Here is a 12,313-nt window from a genome sequence, read left to right as displayed (position 1 = left end):
AAACAAACATGTTTATACCTATTTCATTAACTTGTTTAATAGGGTCTTTGATCCTGGCTTCTTGGAAATATTGATAAATTAATATTCAAGCATAAAACTTATACAAAAAGAATAACAGTGTAACCACATTTACGTTTGGTTTATAAAAAATTACATACATATCTTGAAATATTAACAAACAGAAAGACCCCAAAAATCCTAACATTTTGGAAATTTTTGAAAATTTATTTAGAGTATTGGCGTCGTGTCACACGCAGACACGCACATCTCTAGCTTGGAGTCGAAATTCCCATGGTATCTTTGAATCGTCGAGCGGCGGTCACACTGGATCCGCATAGTTTTTTTTTCGGGTCCAAAATCTGTCCAAATCCGCAAATTACATGCATATTCTTGTATCTAAAGATCAGAAAATTAGATAGACAGAGTGAGAGTCGGCTGAAAAACGCAAAAAGTTCGCAATTCTCCGAGGAGCAACGTCCTTAAAACGTATGTGAAAAATTCGATTGCGCGTGTGTGTATGGGCTGCGCCAGTGTGTGTGAGAGTGGGCCCAAACGCAAAAACTTTTACACGCGTAAATGTGCACTTAAATAGTTGAAAACAACAATTGTAGCCAGAAAAGCGGGGTGTGTGTGTTTTGGGCTCATCCAAATTACAGCTACCCAAAAGTTTATAAACAATTTGCACGGGACCACGCGCATTTAAACTTTTGCTGCGAGTGAGTGAGTGAGCATGTGTGTGTGGCTCTGCCTGTGTGTACAACAATGTCCACATTTTTCTTTTGTTGTTTGCTCCACGAATTATGGGGCTATGGCTATCCCTCCGTATTCCATCCGCTGCATTTGCAGGTGCAGAAAAGTGGGGTTAGGGAAGCCAGCGGATGTGGGGAAGCTCAAAATCCTCAAGGAACGCGCATTGCTGCTCTGAATTTGCAACGAAAGTAATCTATTTTTGGGGGACTGCGACTGGGACTGGGGACCACAGGTCTCCGTCTCTCTGCCCATTTGGCTGCGTGTGAATGTGAGCGTGTGTATGCAACGATTATGACGACTCCACACCCGTGGTTAAAATCCACAGAGAGAAAATGTTCTCGAGCGCGCTTCCCCGATATTCTGTTGTCCTGTGGCACAGGTAAAATGCGTATCGAAATGCGGTGTGAAAGCGGAGAGCCCTAAAGCGACCCTAAAAAAACGTATTTTTTCGGGAGGTCAACAGCCAAAGGCCAGGGGCAAGGGGAGGGGGACAGGAGGGTGGGAAGAGAATGAGAATAAAAGAAAATGTTCGGGAGAAATGCCTGCACATCTGATCTGCTTGGCCAGTGATGCAACAGCAGGAGCGCTGAAAATTCCTTTGTGATCTCGCCCCTTTTGTTCTGCGGATGCTGCGCTGCAATGGCTGATCTCTGCGGCTCCTCCTCCTCCTTTCGTCGTCCTCCTCCTCCGAATCTTCCAATCTCTGCCTGCAGCGATCCCTTTTTCTACTCTCTCGGGATCGAGAGCATCTGTGTGTGTGTGTCTGCTGGTAGGATGTGATGGCCAGTCAAGCTGCTGTCAAGCATCAGAGATGCGCAGCTGCGATTTTCCAGTCACTGTGACTGGGAAAAAGGATCAGAGAAGCGTAATCAATTTATTTTCTAAAATGTCACCGATCGCTGATTCATGATAAAAATGTATTGATTATCTTGTTTTTCATTCCAAGTGGCATGTGATTTTGCGTTTTCCGGGAAAAACACTTAGTTGGAGTTATTTATTTTAAAATGTGACTAACCTCAATGTTTGTTGGTATTTTAATTTCGAAATTTAATTCAAAATCACGTTTTTTCTGATTTTACTTGACATTGATGTGACATGTATTTTTTTAAAGCCCTAAAAATCTGTGACTCAACCTGGTGGCAGTAGTAATCTTTGCTTGGGTTTGCATAGATTCTACAACTAGTCAGCACTTTACATTTCGTGACTAAATGCAACGATTAGCAACAGAGCACAGACAAAAAAGTAATTTTATAAACCATGAATATTTATTGAGCTGTAGTTTTCACTTCAGCTATTAAAATTAGTTCTATAAATCTGAGTATTCTTGTCACTAATTTTAAATCTTCCAAGTGATCCCAGCTACTTTATTAAAAGGCCAAAAGGTTTTCCCAAGCTTGAGTTCAGTGACTCATTGGCCCAGTAAACAGTGACTGCTCCCCGCGTTGACCATCTCCGAAAGCCAGTCAAAAGCGGAGGGAAAAGATAGCGGCTTGAATTGCAAGGTGTACGTGATGTTGTTGTTTTTGTTGTTGGTGGTGCGGCTGCTGTGTATCTTTGGTGCTTCTTCTTCTTACGTCCGTTACTTCTCGCTCTCGTCATCTCTGTTCTTCTCTCCTCTCCGCAATACCTTTTTGCTGCCTGCTGTCTCTCTTCGCTGTTGTTGTAATACCCGTTTCGTCTTCTTTTTCCCATTCTACTTCGCGCCGTTTTAGCCTCTTCCGCCGATCCGATGCACTTTTGTGATTTCCTTTTTCGAGTTCCAGCGACGCCGGCAGAGCCAGCGACGTTACAACAAATTTTTCCCACTGCTTTTCATTGCTTTGGATTTTTTTTTTGCAACCATCAGTTTGTGCTTGTTGCGTGGGAATTTCGGATCATCTTCGATTCTCAGGGCAAAAAAGGATCGGATTTGTTGTAAGCGGTGAAAAATGTGTAATACCCTTGGTTTCTCAAGTTAGAGCTTCTTTGCCTAATTTCAAATTTATAGAACATCTTTTATTTTTCCACGCATCCTTTGCTCGAAACTTCCAAACACTGAATGGAAAAGAATTTAATTTCCCTACAGATATCGTGCTCTTAACTTCCCATTTATCAATTCCAAATCGTTAATCTTTCCAGGAGAGCGCGCTGCCCACTTTTGAATGCCTGAAAAGTATTATGGAAAGAGGATGCCCAGCTGCTAGCAGTGAATCCGTGGCCAGTGCAGGGGAGCGTACTCAGTCAGCAGTCACCAGCTCCACCTCCACGTGGGCCAAGAGTCAAGCCTCCACCAGCCGGAAAGCAGGAGCATCAGAGGGATTAGGAGCGGCATTAGGAGCAGTAGGATCAGCAGGATCACCAGAAGCCGGCGGAGAAGCCTTTGTATCTATGTCAACGCTGCGGGACGATGTGGAGGACGTGTGTGTGTCGTCAAACTCACAACATGGTTTCGCCGTAGTTCTGGACGACGAGTCCAGCACCTTTGAGATTAGCTCTTCCAACTCACTGCCCACCAGTGCGGGGGCGGCGTCCACGGTGGGTGTGGTGGCCGTCGACGACAGCTCCTCCACGGACACCTTGAACGGTGGTCATCCGGGTCTAGGCCACACCGCCTCCTCGGAGCACAGTCGTCAGGGCTTCTTTAACGAGGACAATGAGGATCCTCCGGTTGTATGTCTTATAAACGACGATGACGATGATGAGGAGCCCGAGCCGGAGGACGAGTTTGAGGAGGAACTGATTGAGGACGATGACGAGGACGTAGTGGATATTGTAGTGGCCGCAATCGACTGCCCGAACACATCACAATTAGCTTTGGCCGATGGCACCATCATGGCGGCAGATGGCTCCAAGATCTTTCTGGAGACGCCAGTCGTGGAGGAGGCCCAGCCGCACCCCGGCCAAGTGGTGACGACCGGACCACAGTCAGAGCTCACAGGCAAGCCGAAGAGATTGAGCGACGAGTTCTTGCTGGTCGAAGAAGAGCAGGCGGAGAATCTGGCATTAGGAAGAAGTATCAAGTCTGAACCGGTCAGTGCCGGCCTGGACGACAATCCCTCTGAGGGCGACGATGCGGCCACTTGCTCCTCCCTGCACGACCGCCTCATGTCAGTGCGCCTGAAGCAAATGAGCCTGACGGCCAACGCCGTTTCGAATCCCTCGCCAGCAGCCTCTGCCAACGCTGCCGCCCCCGAGGAGGCCTCCACATCCAGCTCCAGCTCAAACTCCAGTTCGGCCTTGTCCAAGGCAGACATTGAGTCCATGGATCTGATCGAGCGCCGTGACTTCGAGACGGAGCAACGCCTGACGGGCGGCATCATCCTGCGCACCAGCTCCATGATGAGCCAGAACAAACTGAATCTAAGTCTGATCAAGTCCGTGGCGGGGGGCAGCAGGATGGCCAATGGATCGGGCGCGGCCAACAGTGACGACTGGCCCAGCAGCAGCAATGGGCGCACCGTCTCCTCGGACAGCAAGTACACCTACAACAAGGATCTGTCCACGACTCCCACGAGCAGTCGCAAGTACACCAACAGCCGGCTAAGCAAGTCCACTGCCAAACTAAATCTGGGCTCCACGCTGGGCGCCTCCAGTTGCAGCCAGCATCGGAACAGTTCTAGTTCCACGTCAAAATCCACAGAGTCATCGACTAGCTGCACCGGAGCAGCCCGAACGGATGTGTACACCAACACCAATTCGAATGATTACCCAGGTCTGGCTCCATCTGCATCCGGATCGTCCACATCCAGTGGCAGCTGCCAACAGGATCAGGAGGAGAATGCAAGCGCATCGGTCTCGTATAGCTCGGTGGGATCGCAGACCTCTCAGGAAGGTGGTTGCAGTCGCACCACCGCCATCAATCCAACAGCGGATTGTTCTGCCGGAACCGCTTGCTTGGGTGACTCTCAGGCTTCGACATCGGCTTCCACCTCATCCGGAGCTGGAGCGTCCAACTCAAATCGTTGCCAGTATGCCACAGCATCAACGACGAAAGCAGCCCGTCAGGTCAATGCCAGCGCCCAAACCCAAGAGCGTTTCCTGGCACGCAGCAATCTTTCAGCTGCGAGTGGAGCGGGTGTTGCTGGTGCCCAGCCGGCTGCATCTGTTCGGCAACGACGAAACGGTTCCAGCGATGTTGTTCACCTGGAAGTGGTGGTGGAAGAGGGAGCTGCCGGTGGAGACGGTGGCCTAGTGGAGCCCGGAGACTTTAGTGCCGAGGAACCGTGGGGCAACTGCGATGAGGAGAACAACTGCTCCGACTTGGAAGAGATCTGCACGTGCCAGAACGGTAATGGGAGCAGCTACGGCGGTAGCAATGCTAGTCTCAGCGAGACCTTCGATCTGGACGTTATGGACCCCGATGAGCCCATCTCCCTGTCGCTTTCCACTGCCGCTTCTGCCATCGGCTTCTCCGAGTGCTCGCTGACCAATCCCAGCTCGCTAATTTCACAACAGCGCAAGCGGAAGTACAACGAGGGACGTCTGCTAGATGGCGGTGACTACTCGCTGACCATCTCGTCCAGCGGCGGAGTGGGCGGACCGGGTTCGGGAGTCAGTGACAATTGCCGAAAACGGATTGCCTACGATTTCGCATCTACGCCACGCTCCTCGCAACATTCGGGACCCACGGCAGTGTTGTCGTTAACCCCCTCATTGCACCTGGCCACCGCCTCGCCGGGATCGGCTTTGGGTCGTCGCACGCCGCGTTCGGTTCCGACTCGTGACAATCCGCCGCCAGAGCTTCAGCACTGGTTAGGCCAGTTCCAACGATGGTCGCATGTCGAGCGACTGCTGGCTTTGGACCGTCTTATCGATCACTGCGATCCCTCGCAGGTGCGCCACATGATGAAGGTGATTGAGCCGCAGTTCCAGCGCGACTTCATCTCCCTGCTGCCCAGGGAGTTAGCCCTATTTGTGCTCTCCTACTTGGAGCCCAAGGACTTGCTGAGGGCCGCCCAGACCTGCCGCAGCTGGCGTTTCCTGTGCGACGACAACCTGTTGTGGAAGGAGAAGTGCCGCAAGGCCCAGATCCTTGCCGAGCCGCGCAGCGATCGCCCGAAACGAGGACGCGATGGCAACATGCCCCCAATTGCCTCGCCTTGGAAGGCCGCTTACATGCGCCAGCACATTATCGAGATGAACTGGCGGTCGCGACCTGTGCGCAAGCCTAAGGTTCTGAAGGGCCACGACGATCATGTTATCACGTGCCTGCAGTTCTCCGGCAATCGCATTGTGTCTGGTTCCGATGACAATACGCTTAAAGTATGGTCGGCGGTGAATGGAAAGGTAAGTAGTTCGAGCTTTACCTAAGTTTACCTTTCTAAAATACTGTTTTCTTTTGCATTTACAGTGTCTGCGAACTCTGGTGGGTCACACCGGTGGCGTTTGGTCTTCCCAAATGTCCGGAAACATCATCATCTCGGGCAGCACGGATCGCACACTCAAAGTCTGGGACATGGACAGTGGCGCTTGTGTCCACACGCTACAGGGGCATACATCCACGGTTCGCTGCATGCATCTCCATGGCAGCAAGTAAGTGAAAGCCACACATCTACATGGTAACCAATGCTAATACTAACGAATTTTTCCCCAGGGTGGTCAGTGGCTCGCGAGATGCAACTTTGAGGGTATGGGACATTGAACAGGGCTCCTGTCTGCACGTCCTGGTTGGTCATTTGGCCGCTGTACGATGTGTACAATACGATGGGAAGCTAATTGTGTCGGGAGCTTATGATTACATGGTCAAGATCTGGCATCCGGAGCGGCAGGAGTGCCTGCACACTCTGCAGGGGCATACGAATCGCGTCTACTCGCTGCAGGTGAGATTATTGAAAGTTTTTTTTAATGTGAATTTACTTATTTATCTGTTCTTTATTTATTCTCAACCATAGTTTGATGGCCTTCATGTGGTTTCGGGCTCTTTGGACACCTCCATCCGCGTGTGGGACGTGGAGACGGGCAATTGCAAGCACACCCTGATGGGTCATCAAAGTTTGACCTCCGGTATGGAGCTGCGCCAAAACATTCTCGTCTCGGGCAATGCCGACTCCACTGTCAAGGTGTGGGACATCACAACCGGACAATGTCTGCAAACGCTATCGGGTAAGTTTAAAATATTGGAAAACAACATAAATCTGATCACTTAATTCCAAACTTTACTAATACCTCATTATGTTTATTTTACTCGGAATGTTTTCAATATTTTCTAACTTAAACTATTTTAATCCCATCCAGGTCCAAACAAGCATCAGTCTGCGGTCACCTGCCTGCAGTTCAATTCCCGATTTGTGGTGACCAGTTCCGACGATGGCACTGTCAAATTGTGGGACGTTAAGACGGGCGACTTTATACGTAACCTTGTGGCCCTGGACTCTGGTGGATCCGGCGGCGTTGTGTGGCGGATTAGGTAAGTCTTGGACAGTACAATTCCGCTTGTTACAAATGAAACTAATCATTGTTTTTTTTTTAGGGCAAACGACACAAAACTCATTTGTGCCGTGGGCTCCCGCAACGGAACGGAGGAAACAAAGCTCATGGTCCTGGACTTTGATGTGGAGGGGGCGTGTGTCAAGTGCTCATAGGAGCCGGTGGGGCACTTCCGTTCGGGTCTTCGCCGTCACGTTTGGATCCAGGCGGCGAATGGCCAAGGACGGGGCAGCTAGTATACAGCTTCAAGCGAGATTTCATTGCAAACTCATCTAAGCACAGAAAAACACACACACAGACGGATACCGCGGATGTGAAAGTCCGCAACGTAATGTTGATTGCCTTGCCAACAAAATGCAGCTGCTCACATACACCACATACACCACACACACCATACACACCATATACACTAAACACACAAAACAATCAAGGGAAAAATGAAGAGGAGAAGAAGGAGGAGGAGGGTCGGGTGGTCGGGGTGTGGCTGTGGCTGTGAGTGCGTATTGTTAATAATACCTTCTTTAATTTACGTTGCTTCATAGCCAAAATTCGTTTTCCACCGTAGAATAATTTCGCTTCTTAGTTTTTATTACGATTATCCATATGGCGAGAGTCGATTGAATTAATTCTAATATTATGATTACGTATTACAAACCGCAGATACATCTATGCAGTTGCAGATGCAAATACCTTGTTGTTCCGCGTCGTGTGAACCCGAGAGAACGTTTATGAAAACAGAGCTTTATATTGATTAAATTGTAATTTGTTTAACTGGAATTCGGATAAGTTGGATATGTTAATATTGGCCCAGCACTTGAGTTGAGTTTGCCGTCTATTATGTTTACATTTGTGGTTTCGTTTCGTCCAATTTGTTTTGTTTAAATGTATACCTGGAGTTAACTACAATCTATTATCGTGTTCTGATTGTTTCTCCATTAATTTGAATTTGATTTGATTTATTTGTCATGTAGTAGCGTTAGCGATATTGGCTTCCAATTCCAAATTCGAAATTCCTCATTTGCCAGGAACCTGCCACAATTGCCGTACATAGTGTTTAAGAGTCATCTGCCGAACTCATCGAGCAGCAGCTCACCCCCGCAAGTAACAAAATAAAAAACAGAAAACATAAAACAACTGCAACTACAACACTGCAACACAACAACACTCACACACGTGAAATCATTAAGCGAACATATATTTTAATTATAGACTGATTTATTAGTAATTGAAATTAATCTACAAATATGTATGTGTAATGGTACCGTATGTATTTCAATAAAATTTATCGGTTTAAGCATAAATCTGAATAAACGCAGGAATAATAATACAAATAATTAAAACTATGTCTTGTGTTACTATTGTTAGTTGGGGTTGGGTATCTTGAATGTTTGCTTGAAACAGTTGACTGAAACAATTCCGTTTTATTGCATGCTTTACTTATTCAATAAAAGAAATATTATTTTAGTGTATGCGCCTAATTTCACTTTATTTGTTCATTTTTTAACTGGAGATCGCTCCAAAAACAATAAAATATTCCATACTTTATGATACAACTAGTGTAAGCCTATGAATGGACGATGCTTGGATAGTTTCCGTCTAGATCTTCGCTGATATCCTCCGGTTACCAGATTTTCATTGATCAAGGAAACATTTCCATTTGCGAGGGATTGCGAATTCATTTACGGGGTTATTAATACATGTTAACCTTTTTTAATCAAACAAATCACTTCATTGCGATTCAATTCCAAAACCATAATGGGAAAGTAATAAACTTAAATTTAAGTTATGCAAACTAAATAACTATCAACTAAGTGCGTAATTGACTTTAAGTATTCAACGTGGTGTCCAATTCCCTCTCTACATCTTCGACTTCTTGCTGCTGTGCCCCTCGATGCCGACATTGCAGCGCGAGGTCACGTCCTGGGCAGAGGTGATCGTGCTAGGCACTCCACCGCCTCCCAAAGCGGAAATAGTGCCATTGCTGGGTCGCTTTCGCGTGGGCGAATGAACCGGCGACTTCTGCTTCAGGCACTCCACGTCGTTGAAAACCACTTGGGCACCGCCGCCACAAGTGGGAATCACGTTGCCCTTGTACAGCTTGGTCTCCACATCGCCATCCGTATCCGCGTCCTGGGAGACGAGACAGTACTTGGTGGTTCCGTGGGCAGTCAGCTCCTTCATGTCGGTTAGTTTCGTCACCGATTTGCGATTCTTCAGATACGGCTGCATGATGGTTCCCAGAGGCACGGGATTGGCGGCCCGATGCTCCAGCCACTTGTCGCCGGCAGAACGAGAGCGCCTATGTCGATTGTTGGCCGCTGCTGCTCCCTGTAAGGCAAATCAAAAATGTTAGAATCGTTATTTTAGAAACTATTATAGCCTTCTTACATGACGCGGAGTGGCGTAGATATCTGTTCTTGTTGCCGGCACCGAAGATTCTTCGGTACGCGCTGTATATGCACCACGATCCTTTTCGTTGAGAATGTTCTCGGAGCTCTGGGAACGCGGCAAACTGGGCATATCCTCAGACTGCAGAATGTTCGAGACCAAGCGCAGCTTCTCGTCCTTGATGCGCATGCGTTCCTGCAACTTGGCACGCTGCTCACGCAGCTTCAGTTCAAACTCGCGCTTGTTTTTGTCTGATTCGACTGCCAGCTTAGAGCTGAATTTCTTCTTTTGTTTTTCCTTCTCGTGCTCCTTTTGGGTGAGCATGTTCTCCTTCTCGTTCAGCTTGAAAGTCAGTTCCTCGATCTGCCTTTCTCTCTTGCTCAGTGTGTTGTTAAGGACGTCGATGGAGCTCTCGTGGATGCGCACTTTTTTCTCGAGGGCAGCGCTGCGATCGCGCTCTTGCTTATAGACGGCCTTTAAGGAGGCGAGCTCTGTGCGCAGTTGAAGATTATCCCGGTCCAGGTTCATCAGCATTTGTCGGAAACTGTCACCTAAAGAGAAAAGAAATTAGTATCTTATAATGGTTATTAGTACGTCGATAGGTAGAGACTTACACTTTATATCCAAATTGGCGCGCAGCTTCTTTCGCTTTTCTATGCGTTGCTCTAGATAGTGCATCAGTTCGCGAATCTTAATCTCCGTCTCGGGACTATCCATGTCGTAGGCGGGAAAGTCGGGTCCCAAACTGTACACCAGACCCACATCCACCTCTAAGTCCTTGGCCTCCGGAATGCCTAGCTCATTCAGATTATTAACGGCAATCTTGAATAGTTTGTTAGCTTTGCGACGACCGGGGGTTAGACCCAAATCTTGCTTCATGGGAGTGGCCCGAGCTATTTGCACTTCCTGCGTCATTTCAGCAAACTTCATCACTTGCTAAAAGGAAAAATTAAATCATAAATATAAGTAATACTCAAGTAAAAGAAACTACCTACCATATTCTCGTCATAGTCCTCGATCCTTGGGTTAATGCACACAATCATGGACACCTGCCCTTCGCCATCAAAGTAGTTCTTGAACATGTGTGTGATCTTGGAGTCGCGATAGGGTATCTTCTTGGGCGCCAAGCCGTTTGCCGCCGCCAATTGGTTCTCCCGCAGATACTCCAGGCAAGTGCGTAGCGTCATCAGCGAGTTGTTGATGTTGCCCGCCTCGCGAAGTCTCACTCCAGTGTTCTTTGTGCGCGAGGAGCGCTCACTGCCCGCCAAATCCACCAGGGACAGCTGGCTAATCGTGATGTTCTGTCTGTCCTGGACCACATTCTCACCTTGGCTATCCGTGGGCGCCTGGACCAAGCGTATGTTGAAAACCGAGTGGCTCCTGCTGGATTCCGCATTGAGAACAGTGTGCCCCATGCGCTTGCGCTTTTGGCCCATTTGGAAGACCTCGAGGGCCTCCTCCACCGTCTTGACCTCCACTTCGGTGACTCCGTGGACGAACATGTGGCGATTGGCATCCTCACGAATGATTTTGCTCTGCAAAGTCCTGCGGAAAAAAGGTTTTTTTTTATTATATGCCTTTAGATGGTAAGGCTTAGATATCAACACTTACTTCTGTATACCCGAATCCTCCAGCAGATCGTAAACGCTGTTGTTATAAATCTCAATATAGGTGACAAACACAGAGTACATGTTATCCTCATCTAAACCAAGCAGCGGTGTTGGCTCCACGGAGGCCTGAGATGCAATTTCCGGATCGGAATCCTTGTGTCTGAAGGCAAATCGTCCGGCTCCCGCGAATCGCTGGTTCATCTCATGCTGGCGCTCCAGTAGCGCATCCTCCTCGGACAAGATCTCAAATCCATTGAGCTTGTCTGGCTTAAAGACGAACTTTTTGGCCTGGTAATCGGAAATGGTGCGAAAGAGCACGTCCAGGCAGCGCGGCATGATGCCCCGATGCTTTAGATTCCCGGTCATGGTGTAGGTCTTGCCACTACCAGTAACACCGTAGGTGAAGAGCAGGCTGTTGCGACCCTTGAGGAGGTTCTCCACCAGAGGCTGGGCCACCGATCCGTACACATCCTGCTGCGTGGCATCCGGCTGGAAGACGTGCTTGAAGATGTACTGAATCTCACGCTGGGCGCCATTGTGTGTCTTGTGGTGCTGCAGCAGCTGATCCTGTGGATTCAGAGCGATCGTTGTAGAGTTCTTGACCCGCAAAGAGGCGAGATCGGCGTCGGATTGCAGTGGTCGCACGCGACAGAACACATTCACGGGATCCCGGGCCTTGTCGGAGGTGTCTCGCCTTAGTTTTTCCGCAGTTGGTTGCGCCCGCGGTGTTTTCGGGACGACGCGCATCGGCGTCCTGGGTCTGTGGGTGGAAATTTTCAATGCTAGAGTCGATCTTTTCAGGCCTGTCAATATACTCACACTGCCTTCATGTTGTCAGCTTTCGTTTGCCAGTAATATGAAATCCTGGCGGTGCTTTTAATTGTTTTGGTGCGCAAATCAATTTCTCTTTTGGTTCGTTACCTTCAAATTTACAGCGCCAAGCGACGCCACGCTTTGTTTTAGAGTGACCGAATTTCGTAAAAATACCTGGTTTGCATTCGATATATACTAGATAAACACAAGGTTGTATACAGTCCTCGTCATTTGAATAGGTTTTCTAGCGTAGCTGTACAGAAGTGATGCATTCATTAAACAAATTTTCTGTGCTCAAACAAATAAATTAGAAATGATTTTAAATATATTAAAAATATGTTTTTTTT

At 48.2% G+C, this 12,313-nt stretch overlaps 2 protein-coding genes across 2 annotated transcripts; one reads left to right on the top strand and one right to left on the bottom strand.

Annotated features, from left to right (window-relative positions):
- The first annotated feature begins 304 nt into the window (after positions 1-304).
- ago (F-box and WD-40 domain protein 7) lies at positions 305-7,932 on the top strand. The gene is made up of 7 exons (XM_036814636.3): positions 305-486; positions 2,869-6,015; positions 6,080-6,261; positions 6,323-6,548; positions 6,621-6,831; positions 6,964-7,135; positions 7,199-7,932. Exons 2-7 carry the CDS (start codon positions 2,908-2,910, stop codon positions 7,308-7,310), a joined length of 4,011 nt encoding a protein of 1,336 aa, XP_036670531.3. The 5' UTR covers positions 305-486; positions 2,869-2,907; the 3' UTR covers positions 7,311-7,932.
- A 910-nt stretch (positions 7,933-8,842) lies between these two features.
- pav (kinesin family member pavarotti) lies at positions 8,843-12,130 on the bottom strand. Its single transcript, XM_036814637.3, has 6 exons — positions 11,973-12,130; positions 11,155-11,913; positions 10,539-11,088; positions 10,158-10,479; positions 9,544-10,094; positions 8,843-9,483 (listed from the first exon to the last, which is right to left on the bottom strand). Exons 1-6 carry the CDS (start codon positions 11,981-11,983, stop codon positions 9,013-9,015), a joined length of 2,664 nt encoding a protein of 887 aa, XP_036670532.3. The 5' UTR covers positions 11,984-12,130; the 3' UTR covers positions 8,843-9,012.
- Between the last annotated feature and the right edge of the window lie 183 nt (positions 12,131-12,313).

Source organism: Drosophila suzukii, chromosome 3 (genome assembly GCF_043229965.1).
Source record: "Drosophila suzukii chromosome 3, CBGP_Dsuzu_IsoJpt1.0, whole genome shotgun sequence".
Taxonomy (NCBI): domain Eukaryota; kingdom Metazoa; phylum Arthropoda; class Insecta; order Diptera; family Drosophilidae; genus Drosophila; species Drosophila suzukii.
The sequence above is the reverse complement of the archived record's forward strand: the minus strand, read 5'-3'. Positions and strand labels throughout refer to the sequence as shown.